Here is a 24,354-nt window from a genome sequence, read left to right on the forward strand (position 1 = left end):
ATTTGTGGTCGGAGGAACGGGTCGGTCTGGAGGAGGACCTGGACCCTTCTGAGGAGTTCCAGGACTCTCTGGAGGGGACGGAAGCTGGCGGCGGGTTGTCGGATTTCCCGTTCTCCAGTGACGAGGCGTCCATGGTGCGCCTTTTTCAGAAAGATGAGCTGCCTGACCTTATTCAGCAGGTTTCTTCGGTTTTGCGTTTTGAGGACGCGCCGCCGGAGACTCCGCGTGTGGGGGACCCCCTGTTACGGGGGATCCGTTCCGTTTCCCGCTCTTTTCCTATGCATCAGGATATTCGGGATATTATTCTGGAGCAGTGGAAAACGCCGGAGACGCCGTTTCGGCTGGCGCGCAGCATGGCTCGCCTGTATCCCATTCCGGAAGGGGATCGGGCTACGTTAGCTTCGCCAGTCGTGGATGCGGTGGTCTCGGCAATTTCCAAGCGGCATACCGTGCCTGTTGAGGGCGGTTCTGCCTTGCGGGACTCTGAGGAGCGCAAATTGGAGAGCATCCTTAAGCAAAATTTTCAGGTCTCTGCCTTTGGGGTCCAGGCGGCTATTTGTGGGGGACTGGTCGCTCGCGCCGTGTTTCGGTGGGCGGAGCGGATCTTGGATCGAGAGTCTGACGACTGGTCTCTGGTGGATCAGGAGGTAGCGAAGATTGAGATGGCTGCCTCATTCCTCTCTGATGCTCTATATGACTTGGTGCGGATCTCGGCTAAGTCTATGGCTTTTGGCGTGGCCGCAAGGCGTGTGTTGTGGCTGCGCGCTTGGGCGGCGGATGCTGCGTCCAAAGCTAAGCTTACTAAATTTCCCTTTCGGGGGTCGTTTTTGTTTGGAGAGGACTTGGATAAGTTGATTCAGACTTTGTCGGACTCGAAAGTTCCCCGTCTGCCGGAGGACCGTGCCCGTCCGGCGTCTCGGGGGGGTGCGGCCCGGGGGCGTTTGCGGGATTTTCGCAAGTATCGCCCTGGGCGTGGGGCTGCTTCTTTCCAGTCTCCGGGATTTTCCCGGGGTCGGTTCTTCCAGCGCATGCAGCCCTTTCGGGGGGGCCCGTCGGGGGGCAGGGAATCCCTCCGCCGGTTCCCCCGCTTCCCGTCCTGCACAATGACGCCTTGCCGGCGCCCCCTTTGGTTCCGGTGGGGGCCCGGCTGCGCGAATTTTTCCCCAAATGGGCCGAGATCACGTCCGATCAGTGGATCCTGGAGGTGGTGCGGGACGGTTATGCCCTGGAGTTCACCCGCTCTCTGCCGGATTTTTTTCCTCGCTTCTCCATGTCAGACTCCGGGGAAGACGCAGGCTTTTCGCCAGACCCTTCAGCGCTTGCTAGATCTCAGGGCAGTTGTTCCGGTGCCCCCTCCGGAGTGGGGCACGGGCAGGTACTCCATTTACTTTGTGGTGCCCAAGAAGGAGGGGACCTTTCGGCCCATCCTCGATTTGAAAGGGGTCAACAGGGCTCTCAAGATTCCCTCTTTCCGTATGGAAACTCTGCGGTCGGTCATTCTGGCGGTTCAGCCGGGGGAGTTTCTCACTTCTCTCGATCTGACGGAGGCCTACTTGCATGTTCCCATTCGGGCCTCTCATCAGCGTTTCCTGCGCTTTGCGATCTTGGGTCGGCACTTTCAGTTCTGTGCGCTTCCCTTTGGGCTGGCCACGGCTCCTCGGACGTTCACCAAGGTGATGGTGGTCGTCGCGGCAGCCTTGCGGTCAGAGGGCATCCTGGTACACCCCTACCTGGACGACTGGTTAATTCGGGCAAAGTCGTTGCAGGAAAGCTCCCGGGTTACTGCTCGGGTGGTGGAGTTTCTCCGGTCGCTGGGCTGGGTGGTCAACCTTTCCAAGAGTCGGTTGGTCCCGGCTCAGCGTCTGGAGTACCTAGGGGTGCTGTTCGACACCTCCTTGGGGAGGGTCTTCCTCCCAGAGGGCCGGGTGAGCAAATTGCAATCTCAGATTCGCCTGCTTTTGGCGTCCCGGTGTCCTCGGGCGCGAGATTTCCTCCAGGTCTTGGGGTCGATGGCGGCGTCCCTGGACGTGGTGAGGTGGGCGCGGGCCCACATGCGTCCTCTCCAGTATGCTCTGCTCCGGAGGTGGTCTCCCCAGAGGCACGGGATGGATGTTCCGGTCCCCCTGCGAGGCTTGGCGCGCTGCAGTCTGCGTTGGTGGCTCCAGACCCCTCACCTAGTTCAGGGGGTGGGTCTGGATCTCCCGCAGTGGACGGTGCTCCTGACGGATGCGAGTCTCCTGGGTTGGGGGGCTCAGTGTTTGGGTCACTCAGCTCAGGGCACCTGGTCCGCGGAGGAGGCCGCCTGGTCGATCAACGTGTTGGAGACCAGAGCGGTCCGTCTGGCGCTGTTGGTTTTCCACTCCCTGTTGCTGGGCAAGTCGGTCAGAGTGCTGTCGGACAATGCCACGGCGGTGGCTTAGGTCAATCGTCAGGGGGGCACCAAGAGCACTCAGGTGGCGCAGGAGGCGGCTCTGCTCATGGTTTGGGCGGAATCCCATCTGCTGGACCTCTCGGCCTCTCATATAGCCGGAGTAGAAAATGTTCAGGCAGACTTCCTCAGTCGTCACTTTCTAGATCCAGGAGAGTGGTGTCTCGGCGCCGAGGCGTTTCAGTTGATAGTGCAGGCTTGGGGGCAGCCCCTGATGGACCTGATGGCCACGGGTGGCAACGCCAAAGTGCCCCGCTTCTTCAGTCGTCGCAGGGACGGTCTGGCCGAGGGTCTGGATGCTCTGGTCCAGCAGTGGCCAACGGAGGGGCTGTTGTATGTGTTCCCTCCTTGGCCGCTGGTGGGCAGAGTGCTTCTTCGCATTGTTCACCATCCGGGTTTGGTGGTGCTGGTGGCGCCGGATTGGCCTCGCCGTCCGTGGTATGCGGATCTGGTGAGGCACCTGGTAGCGGATCCTCTTCCTCTGCCTCTCTCGGACGACCTTCTGATGCAGGGTCCCATTCCCATGTTCGACCCGTCTCCCTTCTGTCTTACGGCGTGGCTCTTGAAAGGGGTCGCCTTAGCAAGAAGGGATATTCAGACAAGGTGATCTCTACACTGTTGGGGTCCCGGAGGCTTTCTACCTCTCGGGCTTATGTGCGGGTTTGGCGTCTCTTTGAGGAATGGTGTCGGGCGCGGGGAGTGACCTCTTTTCGCGCTTATCTGCCTAACATTCTGGAGTTCTTGCAGGATGGCCTGGATAGAGGCCTGGCTTGGTCTTCTCTCCGGGTTCATATTGCGGCCCTGTCGGCCTTTCGAGGGTTGGTGTCAGGTCAGCGTTTATCGGCTCTTCCTGATGTGATTCGGTTTTTGCGGGCGGCCAAGTTGCTTAGGCCTCCCCTACGGCCCTCGGTTCCCTCTTGGGATCTTAATCTGGTTCTCTCTGTTTTGGTGCGTCCGCCTTTCGAGCCCTTGGACGACTGTTCTTTGAAGGACCTTACTTTGAAGGCGGTCTTTTTGGTGGCCATTACTTCTGCTAGGCGTGTTTCTGAGCTGCAGGCTTTCTCTTGTAGGGCTCCCTTCTTGGAGTTTTCTAGGGAGCGGGTCGTCTTGCGGCCTGTTCCTTCCTTTCTGCCGAAGGTTGTTTCTCCTTTTCATGTCAATCAATCGGTGGTTCTCCCGGTCTTGGGTGGTCGGGAGGGCTCTTCTGAGCAACGGCAGCTGCGCAAGTTGGATGTCGGTCGGGTCCTTCGCTCTTATGTGCAGCGGACCCAGGAATTCCGGAAGTCCGATCATCTCTTTGTCCTCCTGGCGGGTCCTCGTCGGGGAGCGGGCGCTTCTAAGGCTACTATTGCGCGCTGGATCAAGGAGACGATTGCTTCCGCTTATCTTCTGAAACAGCAGCCTGTTCCGGAGTTTCTCAAGGCTCATTCCACTCGGGGTCAGGCGGCTTCTTGGGCTGAGTCGTCGCTCGTGCCTCCAGTGGATATTTGTAAGGCTGCGGTTTGGTTCTCCTTGCATTCCTTTGTTCGTCATTATCGGGTTGATGTGCAGGCGCGTCGGGACGCGGTGTTCGGTGAGCGTGTACTGGTATCGGCCCTTCGGGGGTCCCGCCCGTGAGAGGGACTGCTTTGGTACGTCCCATTCGTAAAGTTAACCTCTACTGGTCTGGAGAGTGCTAAAGAAGGAGAAATTAGGTTCTTACCTGCTAATTTACTTTCTTTTAGCTTCTCCAGACCAGTAGAGGTCCCCACCCTGTCTGTTGTTGTTGTTGTTGGGGCTGTTGCGCGGGCAGTTTTTGGTTTTTGCTGCGGGTTCTAGTATTTTTCTAGGGCCGGGGAGAATTGAAGAACAGCGGCTGTGGCTCGGCTGGCTTAGCTGGCGAGCTGTGGGGACATTCTTCCTTCGGGAATTTCTCCTCTGCATTTTCCAACAGCATTTTGGGTATGTTATTTGTTACTCCTTTTGGAGTATTGTTTTTTCTCTCTGTTGTTTTCCAGTTCTTGGTTCTGCTTGGCTATTCGGCAGACTGAGGGAAATAGAGAGGAGGGGCTAGGATATACTGTCCCAAAGTTTTGTTTTCAGTCTCCACCTGCTGGTCATGATTAGATATATACCCATTCGTAAAGTTAACCTCTACTGGTCTGGAGAAGCTAAAAGAAAGTAAATTAGCAGGTAAGAACCTAATTTCTCCTTATGCTATGTGCTTAGATAAAAAATTTGAAGACCATTGTTGTAAACCAGCCCTTTTATTTTCAGTGCCCCTACCAGCACCTAAGGAGGGTCCAGGTTAGTATTCAGTCTTTACTGTTGTGATTTTCAGATTTCAAACATTATTGTTTTCATTTCAGTATGGTTATGCTTTAACTTCTTAGACAACAATATTTTAGATTTTAAGTACTGCTGACATACATTATAAAAGTAATTTTGGAAACTAACTAGCATTGTAGGATTGTGAGATCTAGAATTATTATTTTTTTTATTTGTAATTCTTTATTAATTTCCAAATCAAATACAAAAGTGTAAAGAATATATAATCAAGTAATATAATAATCAGCATTTACATCCAAACAATTAATAATATAAAGTACATTTCCCCCTCCCTGGATGTGTGTGAATGTCAATTAGGAATCAAAGGTTTATGTATTCAATCAGTTTTTACAAATTCCGCTAATGGACCCCAAGTCTCTTTAAATTTTTTATGATGTCCCAGTTCAGAATTCATTCTCGCATATCTATAAAATTGACACAGGGTTTCCCACCAAAAGTTGAAGTTCAGTCTGTCCCAGGTTTTCCAATTTTTTGTTATTAACTGCATAGCTACACCTGTCATAATAATAATAAGTTTGTTCTTGGTTGCGTTAATTGGAATATTAGGTTGTAAAAAAGTCCCAAATAAAACAATGTCATATGACAGTGGAATAGAAGTTTCCAATATCCTATTAATTTTATCTCAGATAGACTTCCAAAAGTTGAGTATCAAGGGACAATAAAACAATAAGTGATCCGGTGTCCCTATTTCAAGATGAAAGAGCCAGCATCTATTAGACTTTGAACTATCCAACTTTTGTAAACAAACAGAGGTCTAAAAAATTCTATATAACAGGAAAAACCAAGTTTGTCTCATAGACGCTGACGCAGTACATCAGTGTTTTTCAACCTTTTTACACCTATGGACCGGCAGAAATAAAATAATTATTCTGTGGACCGGCATCGGTCCATGGACCGGAAGTTGAAGAACACTGGGCTAAATCATGGGCCAGACCTCGCCCATTTCCACCTCAGACCCCGCCCCCATAATAGTACTAATTGCACCTTGCACGTCCCGTGCCTCATCTGGAAGTCTTCCCTCTGACGTTGCAACGTCAAAGAGATGGCTTCCGGTTCAGGTGCAGGATGCCTGTAGGAGCCACTGTCCGTGGCTTTGTGCACTGAATCAGTTACGAAGCGGAAGCTGGCTCGAAGATAATGTCGCATCGATAGGACCGTGGACCGGCTGTTGAAGAACACTGTTTTGGGCCTGATGCACATGCTAGCCCTGTGGACCGGCAGGAAATATCTGTGGACCGGCACTGGTCCATGGATCGGTGGTTGAAGAACACTGCGGTACATCTCATTCTTCATCCAAATCTGTGGCCATTGAGTAGCAGAAATCTGCTGCTTTATCTCAATGCTCCAAATGTCTTTTAGGCTTGTTTTAGGTGGGGGGCTTTTCCCAAATATTCAGATATTAATTTGTACAACTTGGCGGCCTAGTACCCTTGCAAATCTATCTGGAAAGAAATACTTCTTAAGCTATGTGCTTAGATAAAAAATTTGAAGACCATTGTTGTAAACCAGCCCTTTTATTTTCAGTGCCCCTACCAGCACCTAAGGAGGGTCCAGGTTAGTATTCAGTCTTTACTGTTGTGATTTTCAGATTTCAAACATTATTGTTTTCATTTCAGTATGGTTATGCTTTAATTTCTTAGACAACAATATTTTAGATTTTAAGTACTGCTGACATACATTATAAAAGTAATTTTGGAAACTAACTAGCATTGTAGGATTGTGAGATATAGAATTATTTTTTTTTTATTTGTATTTCTTTATTAATTTCCAAATCAAATACAAAAGTGCAAAGAATATATATTCAAGTAATATAATAATCAGCATTTACATCCAAACAAGTAATAATATAAAGTACATTTCCCCCTCCCTGAATGTGTGTGAAGGTCAATTAGGAATCAAAGGTTTATGTATTCAATCAGTTTTTACAAATTCCGCTAATGGACCCCAAGTCTCTTTAAATTTTTTATGATGTCCCAGTTCAGAATTCATTCTCGCATATCTATAAAATTGACACAGGGTTTCCCACCAAAAGTTGAAGTTCAGTCTGTCCCAGGTTTTCCAATTTTTTGTTATTAACTACATAGCTACACCTGTCATAATAATAATAAGTCTGTTCTTGGTTGTATTAATTGGAATCTTAGGTTGTAAAAAAAGTCCCAAATAAAACAATGTCATATGACAGTGGAATAGAAGTTTCCAATATCCTATTAATTTTACCCCAGATAGACTTCCAAAAGTTGAGTATCAAGGGACATTAAAACAATAAGTGATCCGGTGTCCCTATTTCAAGATGACAGAGCCAGCATCTATTAGACTTTGAACTATCCAACTTTTGTAAACAAACAGGGGTCTAAAAAATTCTATATAACAGGAAAAACCAAGTTTGTCTCATAGACACTGACGCAGTACATCTCATTCTCCATCCAAATCCGTGGCCATTGAGTAGCAGAAACCTGCTGCTTTATCTCAATGCTCCAAATGTCTTTTAGGCTTGTTTTAGGTGGGGGACTTTTCCCAAATATTCAGATATTAATTTGTACCACTTGGCGGCCTGGTACCCTTGCAAATCTATCTGGAAAGAAATACTTCTTATGCTATGTGCTTAGATAAAAAATTTGAAGACCATTGTTGTAAACCAGCCCTTTTATTTTTAGTGCCCCTACCAGCACCTAAGGAGGGTCCAGGTTAGTATTCAGTCTTTACTGTTGTGATTTTCAGATTTCAAACATTATTGTTTTCATTTCAGTATGGTTATGCTTTAATTTCTTAGACAACAATATTTTAGATTTTAAGTACTGCTGACATACATTATAAAAGTAATTTTGGAAACTAACTAGCATTGTAGGATTGTGAGATATAGAATTATTTTTTTTTTTATTTGTATTTCTTTATTAATTTCCAAATCAAATACAAAAGTGCAAAGAATATATATTCAAGTAATATAATAATCAGCATTTACATCCAAACAAGTAATAATATAAAGTACATATCCCCCTACCTGGATGTGTGTGAAGATCAATTAGGAATCAAAGGTTTATGTATTCAATCAGTTTTTACAAATTCCATTAATGGACCCCAAGTCTCTTTAAATTTTTTATGATGTCCCAGTTCAGAATTCATTCTCGCATATCTATAAAATTGACACAGGGTTTCCCACCAAAAGTTGAAGTTCAGTCTGTCCCAGGTTTTCCAATTTTTTGTTATTAACTGCATAGCTACACCTGTCATAATAATAATAAGTCTGTTCTTGGTTGCATTAATTGGAATCTTAGGTTGTAAAAAAAGTCCCAAATAAAACAATGTCATATGACAGTGGAATAGAAGTTTCCAATATCCTATTAATTTTATCTCAGATAGACTTCCAAAAGTTGAGTATCAAGGGACATTAAAACAATAAGTGATCCGGTGTCCCTATTTCAAGATGACAGAGCCAGCATCTATTAGACTTTGAACTATCGAACTTTTGTAAACAAACAGGGGTCTAAAAAATTCTATATAACAGGAAAAAACAAGTTTGTCTCATAGACGCTGACGCAGTACATCAGTGTTTTTCAACCTTTTTACACCTATGGACCGGCAGAAATAAAATAATTATTCTGTGGACCGGCATCGGTCCGTGGACCGGCGGTTGAAGAACACTGGGCTAAATCATGGGCCAGATCTCGCCCATCTCCACCTCAGACCCCGCCCCCATAATAGTACTAATTGCACCTTGCACATCCCGTGCCTCATTTGGAAGTCTTCCCTCTGACGTTGCAGCGTCAGAGAGATGGCTTCCGGTTCCGGTGCAGGATGCCTGTAGGAGCCACTGTCCGTGGCTTTGTGCACTGAATCAGTTAGGAAGAGGGAGCTGGCTCGAACATAATGTCGCATCGATAGGAACGTGGACCGGAGGTTGAAGAACATTGTTTTGGGCCTGATGCACATGCTGGCCCTGTGGACCGGCAGGAAATATCTGTGGACCGGCACTGGTCCATGGATCGGTGGTTGAAGAACACTGCGGTACATCTCATTCTCCATCCAAATCTGTGGCCATTGAGTAGCAGAAATCTGCTGCTTTATCTCAATGCTCCAAATGTCTTTTAGGCTTGTTTTAGGTGGGGGGCTTTTCCCAAATATTCAGATATTAATTTGTACAACTTGGCGGCCTGGTACCCTTGCAAATCTATCTGGAAAGAAATACTTCTTATGCTATGTGCTTAGATAAAAAATTTGAAGACCATTGTTGTAAACCAGCCCTTTTATTTTCAGTGCCCCTACCAGCACCTAAGGAGGGTCCAGGTTAGTATTCAGTCTTTACTGTTGTGATTTTCAGATTTCAAACATTATTGTTTTTATTTCAGTATGGTTATGCTTTAACTTCTTAGACAACAATATTTTAGATTTTAAGTACTGCTGACATACATTATAAAAGTGATTTTGGAAACTAACTAGCATTGTAGGATTGTGAGATATAGAATTATTTTTTTTTTTATTTGTAATTCTTTATTAATTTCCAAATCAAATACAAAAGTGCAAAGAATATATAATCAAGTAATATAATAATCAGCATTTACATCCAAACAAGTAATAATATAAAGTACATTTCCCCCTCCCTGGATGTGTGTGAAGATCAATTAGGAATCAAAGGTTTATGTATTCAATCAGTTTTTACAAATTCCGTTAATGGACCCCAAGTCTCTTTAAATTTTTTATGATGTCCCAGTTCAGAATTCATTCTCGCATATCTATAAAATTGACACAGGGTTTCCCACCAAAAGTTGAAGTTCAGTCTGTCCCAGGTTTTCCAATTTTTTGTTATTAACTGCATAGCTACCCCTGTCATAATAATAATAAGTCTGTTCTTGCTTTCATTAATTGGACTCATAGGTTGTAAAAAAAAGTCCCAAATAAAACAATGTCATATGACAGTGGAATAGAAGTTTCCAATATCCTATTAATTTTATCTCAGATAGACTTCCAAAAGTTGAGTATCAAGGGACATTAAAACAATAAGTGATCCGGTGTCCCTATTTCAAGATGACAGAGCCAGCATCTATTAGACTTTGAACTATCCAACTTTTGTAAACAAACAGGGGTCTAAAAAATTCTATATAACAGGAAAAAACAAGTTTGTCTCATAGACGCTGACGCAGTACATCAGTGTTTTTCAACCTTTTTACACCTATGGACCGGCAGAAATAAAATAATTATTCTGTGGACCGGCATCGGTCCGTGGACCGGCGGTTGAAGAACACTGGGCTAAATCATGGGCCAGATCTCGCCCATCTCCACCTCAGACCCCGCCCCCATAATAGTACTAATTGCACCTTGCACATCCCGTGCCTCATTTGGAAGTCTTCCCTCTGACGTTGCAGCGTCAGAGAGATGGCTTCCGGTTCAGGTGCAGGATGCCTGTAGGAGCCACTGTCTGTGGCTTTGTGCACTGAATCAGTTAGGAAGAGGGAGCTGGCTCGAAGATAATGTCGCATCGATAGGAACGTGGACCGGAGGTTGAAGAACACTGTTTTGGGCCTGATGCACATGCTGGCCCTGTGGACCGGCAGGAAATATCTGTGGACCGGCACTGGTCCATGGATCGGTGGTTGAAGAACACTGCGGTACATCTCATTCTCCATCCAAATCTGTGGCCATTGAGTAGCAGAAATCTGCTTCTTTATCTCAATGCTCCAAATGTCTTTTAGGCTTGTTTTAGGTGGGGGACTTTTCCCAAATATTCAGATATTAATTTGTACCATTTGGCGGCCTGGTACCCTTGCAAATCTATCTGGAAAGAAATGCTTCTTATGCTATGTGCTTAGATTAAAAATTTGAAGACCATTGTTTTAAGCCAGCCCTTTTATTTTCAGTGCCCCTACCAACACCAAAGGAGGGTCCAGGTTAGTATTCAGTCTTTACTGTTGTGATTTTCAGATTTCAAACATTATTGTTTTCATTTCAGTATGGTTATGCTTTAACTTTTAGACAACAATATTTTAGATTTTAAGTACTGCTGACATACATTATAAAAGTAATTTTGGAAACTAACTAACATTGTAGGATTGTGAGACCTAGAATTATTTTTTTTTAATTTGTAATTCTTTATTAATTTCCAAATCAAATACAAAAGTGCAAAGAATATATAATCAAGTAATATAATAATCAGCATTTACATCCAAACAAGTAATAATATAAAGTACATTTCTCCCTCCCTGGATGTGTGTGAAGGTCAATTAGGAATCAAAGGTTTATGTATTCAATCAGTTTTTACAAATTCCGCTAATGGACCCCAAGTCTCTTTAAATTTTTTATGATGTCCCAGTTCAGAATTCATTCTCGCATATCTATAAAATTGACACAGGGTTTCCCACCAAAAGTTGAAGTTCAGTCTGTCCCAGGTTTTCCAATTTTTTGTTATTAACTGCATAGCTACACCTGTCTTAATAATAATAAGTCTGTTCTTGCTTGCATTAATTGGAATCTTAGGTTGTAAAAAAAGTCCCAAATAAAACAATGTCATATGACAGTGGAATAGAAGTTTCCAATATCCTATTAATTTTATCTCAGATAGACTTCCAAAAGTTGAGTATCAAGGGACAATAAAACAATAAGTGATCCGGTGTCCCTATTTCAAGATGACAGAGCCAGCATCTATTAGACTTTGAACTATCCAACTTTTGTAAACAAACAGGGGTCTAAAAAATTCTATATAACAGGAAAAAACAAGTGGGGACGCCCCCTAGGGTCGCGGGGATCCCATGGGGACGCCTCCGAGGGTCGCGGGGCTCCTTTGGGGCTGGATGTACTCAGTCGCGTGGCTCTTCTTCTCCCTACCTTCTCTGCTTGCAGCACAGAGCCGAACGGATGTCTTCCCGACGTCAGCGCTGACGTCGGAGGGGAGGGAGGGCTTAAACAAAGCCCTCCCTCCCTCCGACGTCAGCGCTGATGTCGGGAAGACTTCCGTTCGGCTCTGTGCTGCAGGCAGGGCAGGTAAGGAGAAGGAGAGTAGCCTTGCGGTTCGAGTGGCTACCAAGGGAGGGGGGCGGTCCGCCCCGCCCCGGTTGCAGCATAGCCGGCCAGGTCCCCTTACTTTTGTGGCACTTCCCCGACCGACCGATAACAGCCCGGGTCCGACAATCCTCCCTGCCCTGTAGCCGCGAATCTAAATTACCTTCTTACAGCAGCTGTAAGAAGATAATTTAGATTTGCGGTTAAAGGCAGGGAGGTTTGTCGGACCGGGGCTGTTGTCGGTCGGTCGGGGAAGTGCCACAAAAGTAAGGGGACCTGGCTGGCTGTGCTGCACCCGGGGCGGTAGAGAAGGAGGGGGGGAGAAGGACGCTGAAAGGCCATGGTGAAGACAAGAGGGGGGGGGGGAAGGACTCTGAAAGCACTTGAAGACAGAGGAGGGAGAAGGACGCTGAAAGCACATGGGGGAATACAAAGGGGTGGAGAAGGACGCTGAAAGGCCATGGGAAGGGCTGGGGGGGGGAGAAGGACTCTGAAAGCACTTGTGGAAGACAGAGGGGGGAGAAGGATGCTGAAAGCACATGGGGAAGACAAAGGGGTGGAGGACGCTGAAAGGCCATGGGGAAAACAGAGAGGGAGAAGGACGCTGAAAGGACATGGGGAAGATGGGGGGGAGAAGGACATTGAAAGGAAATGAGGAAGAGAGAGTAGGGAGAAGACGCTGGCAAGGAAGAAGACAGATGCCAGACTATGGGGGGAGCGGAGAGAAGAAGATGGGTGCCAGACCAATTTGGAAGGGGGAAGAAAGGGAGAGGCACAGTAACAGAGCAAATGGAAGATGCAGAAGGAAGAGAGACAGTGGATGGAAGGAATTGAATGAGAACATGAGGAAAGCAGAAACCAGGCAACAAAGGTAGGAAAAGAATTCTATTTCTTTTTTTTTTTTTTTTTTTTGCTTCAGGATAAAGTAGTATATTAGTTGTGTTGATAAAAATTTATAAACATTAGAGGCTCTGGTAGAAACCCGTTTACAAAGTATGTATTCTTCCCAATTAATATTTTCAAATTAATAAAGTCTTTTTGCTTATTTGTAAATGGGTTTCTACCAGAGCTTTTAATTCAGTAGCATAATTAAATGAAATAACTATTTCTGAAGTTTATAGGGACGGGCGGGGCGGAGGGGATTCCTCACGGGGACGAGTGGGGACGGAGGGGATTCCTCACGGGGACGGGTGGGGACGGAGGGATTCCTCGCGGGGACGGGTGGGATTCCTTGCGGGGACGGGTGGGGACGGGTGGGACTTTGGCGGGGACGGGTGGGGACGGGTGGGATTTCTGTCCCCGCGCAACTCTCTAGACCAATGTTGGACTCAGTATTCCAATTGTGGTCTAACCATTGCTCTATAAAGCGGCATTATAACTTTCTCTGATCTACTCGTGATTCCCTTCTTTATCATGCCTAACATTCCGATGTGATGGAGAAAAAGCCCCAAATTATAAAAATAAAAACCAACAAGATTACATTGTATATTTCAAAACAAATAACTTTTTATTCTAGTAATAAGTATTATAGCAGCATTTGTCAAATCAGAAATAAATCAGTTTGGACATATACAATGGAGAGAAAAAAAACTCATACCAACAGTGCCGGCATCTTTCTGTAAGCATGGCGCAGTTTCTCTAAAGAGGCTGCCAGAGCATGGGGATTTTATACAAAAAGTATCTCTTTTCTCAGATTCTTCCCCTGGCTGGGAATATGTATCACCCTATTGGATAATCCAAATGCCTATCTAACTCCCTCTCCTATTCCACGCCTCCATTCTTCCCTGGGGGGCCCTGGATAGGTATAGCTTCTAGAACTTTCTTCTTCTTGAAGTTTCCATTCTTCACATGGGTATAGCATCACGTTATCAGTTCTTAGGTTCCTGGATGGAGTGTTTTTGCTGACTTACATTTTCCTTTCAGCACTGTTCATTGTCTTTTCCAGCACTGATTAGTGTCCTTGGGAGATTTCACAGCAAGAAATCTACACATTCTCATGCCATACATTAGCATCTCAGCATCTGAACTGAAACCAGTTTTCACAAGCCCGTGTCTAACAACTTCAGCAAAATGTAGGAATAGGTCTCACAACCTGTAAAAGACTCCCATAGGCTCCTGTCATCCATCTCACCACTCATCTGCTTGTCCCTTAGTTTATGAAAGGACTCTTCAACTTGAAACCTCCATTAAAATTGCCTCCAGTTATCTGGGATCTCAGTGTAGTCCTCACCAATCAGATAAAGCCACTATTTGAATCACTGGCAACTACTCATCTTAAGTTTCTCACTTGGAAAGTGATCTTCTTGATCTCTGTCACTTCTGCTAATTGAGTGAGTGAACTACAGCCGTTGGTTTGTGATCCATCATTTACAGTATTTCATCATGATAAAATGGTTCTTCAAACTCATCCTAAATTCCTTCCAAAAGTAGTCACCAATTTTCAACTGAATCAATCTTTTGTGCTGTGTTCTTTCCAAAGCTTCACTCTCATCTTGGGAAGCTGTTTTTCATACATTGGACTGTAAACATGCCTTAGCTTACTACATACAGAGAACTAAACCACACAGGTCTTCACTTCAACTATTCATCTCTTTTGATCCTAACAGATTAGGAGTGCCTGTAACCAAACAATTTCCACATAGGTAGCGGCCTGCATCTCCTCCTGCTATGCTCAGGCTGGGCTGCAGCTTGAGGGACTTATTACAAGGTCTGAGCTATAACAGCATCGGTGGTTTTCTTGCATTCCACTCCCATTGAAGATATTTACACAGCAGCTACTTGGTCGTCAATTCACACATTAAACTAAACTAAACTAAATCTTAAGTTTGTATACTGCATCATCTCCATAAAGATAGAGCTCAGCACCGTTTACAGGTAATTCAATAAATGAGGGAAGGACATAATAAGAAATTAGAGGTTATGAAGAGGATAGCTAGCTTTACATTTTAAATAGATAGATTTACATTTTGGAGAAAAGCCAGGTTTTCAGATGCTTTGAGAAAAATTGCATTCACATCTCACTACTGTCTAGAATCCTATTCCAGATGAGATGGTCATTTTGACCAAGCAGTGTTACAGAATTTATTTTCTTTCTAATGGCCAACTCTCTCTCCATCCCATTTCAATAAGCTAGGGAATCCCACATGTGAGAATATGCTGCCTGCTTGTCCTAGGATAAAGCACAGTTATTTACTATAACAGGTGTTATCTAGGGACAGCAGGCAGATATTCTTACATCCCTCCCATCTCCCCTGGTTGGATTCTTAGCTTGCTTACGGAACTGAGGAGCCGTGAGCCGACATTGGGTAGGAAGGCACTCGCGCATATGCAGTGCGGGCAATCTCGAAGCTTCGCTAAAGCTTAAAATGACAGTACACTTTAGCACTGTTCGTACCAGGCTCCATGGATGATATCACCCACATGTGAGAATATCTTCCTGCTGTCCCCGGATAACACCTGTTTTGGTAAGTAACTGTGCTGAATACGTTCATGTGCCAGAAATGTTGCTTCCCCCCTCCTCCCCCCAAAAAATTGGTGTAGAATGAAACAGCACATTATTGTGCAAATAGATGCAGGGTTGGAGTGAAGGGTCACTACTCGGGCTGGAGGAGGGTCACGAGCGGCGTTCCACAGGGGTCGGTACTCGGACCGCTGCTGTTCAATGTATTTATTAATGACCTGGAAACGGGGACGAAGTGTGAAGTTATAAAATTTGCGGATGACACTAAACTCTAGCAGAAGCACAAAACCTACACATTCCGAGGATCTCCAAGGAAGGGAGAACAAAAGGTAAGGGAGAACCGGCATGGCTTACCAGACAGGTGAAGGAAGCCATAAAAGAAAAGAAGGACTCTTTCAAAAAATGGAAACACATCAAAACGACCGAAGCATGGAAAAAACATAAAGACGAACAGAAGAAATGTCACAAGGCGGTGAGGGATGCCAAAAAGGACTATGAAGAAAAAATAGCGCAAGAGGCCAAGAACTTCAAGCCCTTCTTTAGATACGTGAAAGGGAAAAAACCCGCAAAAGAGGCGGTGGGACCCCTGGACGACCAGGGAAGAAAAGGGTACATTAAGGAAGATAAACAAATTGCGGACAAACTAAATTCCTTCTTTGCGTCTGTCTTTACGGAGGAGGATACTGCAAAAATACCAGAGGCAATGAAAGTGTTTAATGGAGTAATAGAAGACAGCCTCACCACAGTTGAAGTGGAGTTGGACCAGATATACTACCAGATCGACAAACTTAAAAGTGACAAATCCCCTGGACCGGATGGAATTCATCCGAGAGTCTTAAAAGAATTGAAGATTGAAATCGGAGAGTTATTGCAAAAACTCACCAATCTGACAATCAGAACTGGACAGATACCAGATGACTGGAAGATAGCGAATGTCACGCCAATTTTCAAAAAAGGATCGAGAGGAGAACCGGGCAACTACAGACCAGTGAGCCTTACGTCTGTCCCTGGAAAGATGGTTGAAGCACTGATCAAGGATAGCATAGTCCGGCACTTAGATACACACGACTTGCTGAAACCCAGTCAACATGGGTTCAGGAAAGGGAAATCATGTTTAACGAATTTGCTTCAATTTTTTGAGACCGTGAACAAGCAAATTGATAGTGGAATGCCGGTGGACATAATTTATTTGGACTTCCAGAAAGCATTCGACAAAGTTCCGCATGAAAGACTTCTCAGGAAACTACAAAGCCATGGAATAGAGGGAGATATACAAAGGTGGATAGGCAAATGGCTGGAAAACAGGAAGCAGAGAGTGGGCATAAATGGGAAGTTCTCAGACTGGGAGAAAGTGACTAGTGGTGTGCCCCAGGGCTCGGTACTTGGGCCGATTCTATTTAATATATATATATCAATGACCTGGAAGGCGGAATATCCAGTGAGATCATTAAGTTTGCAGACGACACAAAGCTATGCCGGGAAATCAGATCGCAGGAAGATAGCGAGGAACTCCAGAGCGACTTGTATCAGCTAGAGAAATGGGCAGAGCAATGGCAGATGAAGTTCAACGTGGAGAAATGCAAAGTAATGCATTTAGGTAGTAAGAATAAGGAATACGAGTATAGAATGTCAGGAGCAACTCTGGGTAAGAGCGAACAAGAAAAGGACCTGGGTGTACTGATAGATAGGACCCTGAAGCCGTCGGCACAATGTGCGGCAGCGGCAAAGAAAGCAAACAGAATGTTGGGCATGATAAAGAAAGGAATCACGAGTAGATCGGAGAAAGTCATAATGCCGCTTTATAGAGCAATGGTCAGACCACACTTGGAATACTGTGTACAACATTGGTCTCCCAACCTAAAGAAGGATATAAAACTGCTGGAGAGGGTGCAGAGACGAGCAACGAAACTAATAAGAGGTATGGAGAAATTGGAATATGAGGAACGACTCAAGAAACTAGGATTGTTCTCCCTTGAGAAGAGGAGGCTGCGAGGGGACATGATAGAGACGTTCAAAATACTGAAAGACATCGATAAAATAGAGCAGAAAAACAAATTATTTACATTGTCCAATGTGACACGGACAAGAGGACATGGTTTGAAGCTAAGGGGTGACAAGTCCAGGACAAATGTCAGGAAGTTCTGCTTTACGCAGCGAGTGGTGGACGCATGGAATGCTCTTCCGCAGGAGGTTATTAAGGAATCCACTGTGCTAGGATTCAAAGGCAAATTAGATGCACATCTCCTTATGAGAGGCATAGAGGGATATGGGTGATTAGAACAATCAGGTGTATACCTGACTGGGCCTCCGCGTGTGCGGATCGCCGGACTCGATGGACCATGGGTCTGATCCGGAGATGGCAGTTCTTATGTTCTTATGTTCTTATGTGTGAGGACCTACAAAGGGACCTAAACAAACTGGAGGAGTGGGCGAATAAATGGCAGATGAACTTCAATGTAGGGAAATGCAAGGTCATGCATATAGGGAAAAAGAACCCGATGTTCAGCTACCAAATGGGGGGGTTAGTATTAATGGGAAGTAACCTTGAAAGAGATTTGGGTGTGCTGGTGGACACAACAATGAAGCCAACGGCACAATGCGCAGCAGCCTCGAAGAAGGCAAACAGAATGTTGGGTATTATTAAGAAGGGTATTACTACCAGAACAAAAGAAGTCATCCTGCCGTTGTATAGGGCAATGGTGCGCCCGCACCTGGAATACTGTGTCCAGTATTGGTCACTGTACCTTAAGAAGAATATGGCAATACTTGATAGGGTCCAGAGGAGGGCGACAAAAATGATTAAGGGCATGGAAAACCTTTCGTACACTGAAAGATTGGAGAGACTGGGGCTCTTCTCCCTGGAAAAGCGGAGACTCAGAGGAGACATGATAGAGACCTACAAGATCATGAAGGGCATAGAGAGAGTAGAGAGGGACAGATTTTTCAAACCTTCATAACATAAAAGAACAAGAGGGCATTCGTAAAAGTTGAAAGGGGATAGATTCAAAACGAATGCTAGGAAGTTTTTCTTTACCCAGCGTGTGGTGGACACCTGGAATGCGCTTCCAGAAGGCGTAATAGGGCAGAGCACGGTACTGGGGTTCAAGAAAGGATTGGACAATTTCCTACTGGAAAAAGGGATAGAGGGATATAGTTAGAGGATTACTACACAGGTCCTGGACCTGTTGGGCCGCCGCGTGAGCGGACTGCTGGGCACGATGGATCTTAGGTCTGACCCAGCAGAGGCATTGCTTATGTTCTTATGTTAGACTTGTCATAGCAACAACACATACTCTAGGTCTTCCTTGTGTCTAAAATTGCTACTTCTGTTTCTCTTTTGTTGAGGAATTTCTGAAACTTACAGGTGCGATGGATAAGGTGTCACAGAAAATTGAGGTTGAGAATGAATTAAAATAAGGTGTCTATTAAAGATTTGGGACTCAGATGGATCTATAGTGACACAGTCTGAGGCAATTGTAATTAAGGATTGAAAGGTTTAAATTGCTGATTCAGCTAATGCTAGGAAGTTCAGAAGGTTGATTTTGTGACTCTTAAGAGACATAGATTTATGCACCATTCTTCACATGGATCCATGGGGATAAGGTTCTCAGAGGAACAGGAAATTTGGATGTTTTACACAGAATCTGTTTCTTATAGATTAGAAAATACAATACTACTTTGAAGGTCATTCAGAAGTTAAGATGTGTCTGCAGGAAGTAGGGCTTTTACTGACATGACTGATTATATGGAGAGGTCAAAGATCACGGGCGATTTAGGAAGAAAAGTGAAACACTGCCACCTGCTGGGTTTAAAAACTTAACAAAATGGACCTTTAATGTTAACATTGACGTAAGGCATTTTTTGAAAGGAAGTCATGTGATCAACTGTGCCATTGTATTCTAAAGCATGATGTCACCTAGGGTATAAATCTGTTTGCCTTGTTTTATCTCTTTGAAGAGCACTGAAATTCTGAGGGCCTGCTCTTCCCAGGCTATGGGAGCTTTCTCAATAAACATATTAGTTTTTACATGGCTTTTCCTCGTCTGTTATTTGAATTCACAGAACGGAGTCTCTAGCCCAATCATGTGGGAAAGAGAATCCATTCTGGCAATTTTTTTGGCCTCAATGTCCAAGTTTCCAGCCTACTTGAACACTTTAATTAGTCATGCTAACTTTTGAATTATACAATGCAGTTTCTGACATGATACTTCTCTTTATTACAGACCCATGTAAAACCTTGAAATGTCGGGAACATGAAACTTGCCAAAATAAAAATGGCAATACACAGTGCATGCCAAACTTCACCGGCACTTGCACAGGATGGGGAGAATCTCATCACACAACTTTTGATGGCTATAAATTTGACATGCAAGGCTCTTGTTCTTATACCCTGGCTAAATATGATGGTAATGACCCAACTTTGGTTCACTTTAACATTGATAAGAAGAATGAGAACAGAGGGAACCAGGCTGTGTCCTATATACGTCAAGTCAACACCTATGTGTATGGTTACAAAATATCCATGGTTAAGGATGAAACAGGCAAAATTAGGGTAAGTGATCAAGCAGAACAGTTATGTGGATTCTTCACTGGAATGATGACCTTACTGTATTGAGTGATATAATTGTATTCTACCTTGCCAAACAAATCTGTTTCTTGCAGACAAACTCTGGGATTCACTTTGGGTTAGAATTATTTTTGCTAGTTTCAAGATCAGTGAAGTAAGAAATCTTTTGGTTATATTTTGGAATAAGATGACATGGAAGTAGAATGTTCTTACAGGAGAAATAGTGGTTGAAGATTATCAAAACAGAAGGGTTTAATATTAAAAGTAGCCAGCGTGCCACATAAAGCTCACCTGCATCAGCATTTAACTTATATTCAGCGGTGCTGGCTATTTAAAGGGTCGCACACAATATACATATAAGCAGCCACTGTGCTACCACTCATACACATAAATAAGGCCTGTTTTTTTTGCTGCCCAATTTAAGCATATAAATTATACATATAGTAGCTGAATTTCTCCATTGCACGTATGCATTCCTTTTGTGTCTGCTCCAACCCCAAGAACCCTGACTCCTGATAGAACCTATACATAATGTGATCACTTATTTTTTCATCAAAACGGGACAGCTATTAATTGTCAGTCCCGCCCCAATCCTGCCCTAGCCCCGCCCCCAATCTCACACCCAATTTCCTTAGCAACAGCAGTAGATGAATCCAGAGACCAATGGGATAGCACACATCTACCAGCAGGTGGAAACAGAGAAACTGATTAACAGGTGGTCCTATTGGCTGGTATGCCTCCTGCATCTTCAGTATGCTCTATCTCCCAGCAGGTGATGGTCGCTATTCAACTAGCTCCTGAATTCTGGCTGTGACTAGAAAATTATTTTCTCCTGTTGAGGTTTCTCTTCAGTGAGACTGCCATTCTATTTCTCCTGTTGAGATTTCTCTTCAGTGAGATGGCAATTTTATTCTCATGTTGAGGTTTCTCTTCAGTGAGACAGGGGTGTCCGGCTGAATGGTGCCGGCTTTAAAGGTTACACCTGGGCCCCCCAGGTCCCTGCCACACCCTCCCTCCAATGATAGAGGGTCTGACTGGGTCTCAATTTTTCTTCTTTCCCCTCAATGTAAAAAAAAAAAAAGAGACCACAGTGACTATTAAAAAATTCTGCCCTCATAGTGCTGAGCAACCGGCATCTCCCGGCACTATCAACAAAGTTGTGAGTATATGTTTTATTTGCACTTCTTTTTGATGTTTTTGACTTGATCGGTTTCAATAATGACTTAGGCCCCATTCTTTATAGGGTGCCAATATCGGTGACTGCCTAAAAAGTAGCTGCTGACCACATGTCAATCATGCAATGGCGCCCTATAGAGAATTGCACCTCTTTGAAAGATAGGCATCGGAAATGTAGGCCAGAGTTTTCTAGGCCTACATTTCTGGTGCCTATCTATGTTGTGAATCATGCCTATGTAGGAGCTTTAGGCCAGGGTTTCTCAACACACGGTATGCGTACCCTTAGGGAGGTGTGAGCCACTTGTTTGGGGTATGCAGCACTGTGTGGTTCTCTCCCCCCCTTCCTCCTTAATTGCTGCCACCATGGATCCCATGTACTCCTTCCTGCCCACCCCCCTCTGTCAAAGCACCGCCGGAGATCCCATGCCCTCTTTCCTGCATTCCCTCCTCCACCGAAGCTGATCCTATGCTTCCCTCTGATGTCAGAGCTGATGCCAGAGGGAAGCCTTCCAGGTTAGCGGGAGATCCCAGTTACCTCCTTCAGGGCTGCTCCTTCCAGCCTTCAGCCACACAGGGACACATCATAGGCAGTGGCTTTTGCATGCTGCACGTGGCTGTCCTGGAAGCCATTTTGTCGATACCAGAGGGAAAGCTTGTGGGTCAGCCACGTGCATCTTGTAAGAACAGCTACCTGCAATGCATCCCTGTGCAGCTGAAGGCAGAAAAAGCTGCCAAGCTGGACGGTCCTGAAGGGAGCGATCAAGTTGTAGCAAGTAAGAGAGATAGGGGATATGATTCTGGGACAAGGGGAGAATTTGGGACAAAGGCTGGAAGGCAGGGAGGGGGGCACAAACTCGGGACATAGAAGGAAGGGAGGGGACATGAACATGGGACACAGAATGGAGGGAGGAAGGAAGCACTAACTTGTGAGAATTGTTGGGCATGAGTGTGTGAGTGACAGGGAAAGATATGGGGCACATGGGGAAAGGAAGAAAGAGGAAAATTGTTAGGTTTATATAAAGAGAGGATTGAGGGGAAGAGGAGGATGAAAGGGAGAAATGTTGGATATGGTGGTAGAGAGAAAACAGAGGGACAGATTGAAGGGGATGTGTATATGAAAAATGAATGGATGAAATTGCATTACAATTAGTACTATTATTATGGGGTGGGTTCAGGGGCGGAGCTTGGGTAGGTCTGGGGTGAAGCTTGGGCAGTGGTACTCGGTTGATATTTGTTAGACTTAAGGGGTCCTTGGTATGAAGAAGTTGAGAGACATTGCTTTATGCCACCTAACGCCATTTCTGGCATTAGTTATGCTCATAGTGGCATTCGGCAGCCTAAACCACCTACGTAGGCATAAGAACATAAGAATAGCCTTACTGGGTCAGACCAATGGTCCATTAAGCCCAGTAGTCCATTCTCACGGTGGCCAATCCAGGTCACTAGTACCTGGCCAAAACCCAAGGTATAGCAATATTCCATGCTACCAATACAGGGCAAGCAGTGGCTTCCCCCATGTCTTTCTCAATAACAGACTATGGACTTTTCCTCCAGGAACTTGTCTAAACCTTTCTTAAAACCAGCTACGCTATCCGCTCATATCACAACCTCTGTCAGTGTGTTCCAGAGCTTAACTATTCTCTGAGTTTGGTACATATTATTTAGGCGCTGGTTGGCATTTTAATGGTGCCAATTTTTGCCATTTTAAATAATGTTTGTTAATTAACTTAGGTGCCGGAATTTCCCCCTTAGTGCTAAAAAAGTATCAAACTGACCAGATGCCCACTGAAGGACAAAGGCATGATTCTACCCCCAGCCCTCCTTAATCCCCCAGGGTGCTTAGCATGGGATTGATGGATTTGGGGGGAAAACATCCAAAATCAAATTTAGATGTCATATCAAAAATGCTCCTCCATCTCACTGTGTTCCCAGATTTTGAGATGAATTATGGCAGATGTGTTAAGAAATTGAAAACAAAGGCCCTAATATCATATTGAAATTTCTAATTGATTCAGATTGGACATATGACTAGGACAAAATGGATGAAATTAGTTAATATAATTATTTATTCATGAAAGTTTCAATCCTCCCTAGCAAGGAGCTAGACAAATTGCTTGCTTTCTTTCTATTTTAGATAAATGATGTTAATGCCAACCTTCCAGTCACTTTGAAAGAAGGAAAAATAAAGTTGACATTGAATGCTCGTACTGCTTTGCTGGCAACACATTTTGGCCTACGTGTTTCCTATGACTGGAAAGGGAAAGCTATTATTATAGTCCCCAGCAGTTACTTTGGCACCGTGGTGGGACTATGTGGCAATTTTAATAAGGATCCTAAAGATGATAGAATAACACCTAATGGAACTCAGGTATCTTCCATAGTAGAATGGGCCAGGAGCTGGAGGGTCAATGACAGAGACCCGTTCTGCTGGGACGAATGCACAGGAAGAAATTGTCCAACCTGTAATGAAGCTGACAGAGTGAAATATGAAGGTGAAAAGTATTGTGGTCTGATGACTCAAAGAGAAAATGGGCCCTTCCGGGATTGCCATGACAGAATAAACCCTGACAATTTCTTTGATGGTTGTATTTATGATGTGTGCATGAACAAGGGTGCAAATCAGATCCTATGCCAGGCCCTTGATGCCTATGCAACATCTTGCAGAAATAAAGGGGCTAATCTGTATGACTGGAGGACATCATCTGGATGCCGTAAGTACAGTATCATCATATATACAATAGGCTCAGTGTCTGTGGGCGCAATAGATATCATACAATAACTTTTAGTTGGGCAGTCACATAAGGGGTAATTTTATAAACCATTCCTAACATGCACACCATGTTTTTCACACAGAAAATGTTTTTTTTATTAAATTGTATGAATGTACATGTGTATGCTTTTTGCTGACCATTCATTCGGGTTTCTGGGGTACTGTTTGATTTGAGCTGCAAGGAATATGCACACACATAAAGTTACACCTGCCTTGGAGAAGGTGTAACTGTGTATGGAGGCATTTGTGCACTAAGACTTGTTCTAGGAGCCTAGTTTATTTTTTTTATATATAAATATATGTACTCATATATGTTGCATTTATAAAACAGACAATTTAAAACAGAACTTCATGTTGTGGTGCTGCTCATTGAGGTCATACATGATGAAAAATAACTGATCATGAAGCATAGTTTCACAAAAACTGCTGTAGCTCGGAGATGAAAACAGATATCAACAAATGAAAAAAAGAACTAACGTATCTCAAAAGAACTTCCCATTGGCACGCAATTCAAACCGTCCTGGAACCTTTTGAACAGACCTCATATATGGAAACACTTTTAAAATAGAGAATGGTTAAGTTTCTGGAATCCAGTGGATTACAGGACCAGAGGCAACATGGATTCACTAGAGGTAGGT

At 44.5% G+C, this 24,354-nt stretch overlaps 1 protein-coding gene across 2 annotated transcripts in view; it reads left to right on the top strand.

The window, feature by feature from the left end:
• Positions 1-24,354, top strand: part of LOC117345605 (IgGFc-binding protein-like) — a 121,124-nt gene that overhangs the window by 13,725 nt on the left and 83,045 nt on the right. The window contains exons 1-4 of one of the 2 annotated variants that reach the window (XM_033914497.1): positions 8,935-9,037; positions 10,606-10,635; positions 19,427-19,755; positions 23,081-23,657. In XM_033914497.1, coding sequence (XP_033770388.1) covers positions 8,950-9,037; positions 10,606-10,635; positions 19,427-19,755; positions 23,081-23,657 — 1,024 coding nt within the window. In that variant the 5' untranslated portion in view covers positions 8,935-8,949. Of the gene's footprint in view, positions 1-8,934; positions 9,038-10,605; positions 10,636-19,426; positions 19,756-23,080; positions 23,658-24,354 lie in introns of those variants that run through there. The other variant, XM_033914496.1, reaches the window with a different exon arrangement.

This window comes from Geotrypetes seraphini, chromosome 11 (assembly GCF_902459505.1).
Source record: "Geotrypetes seraphini chromosome 11, aGeoSer1.1, whole genome shotgun sequence".
Taxonomy (NCBI): Eukaryota; Metazoa; Chordata; class Amphibia; order Gymnophiona; family Dermophiidae; genus Geotrypetes; species Geotrypetes seraphini.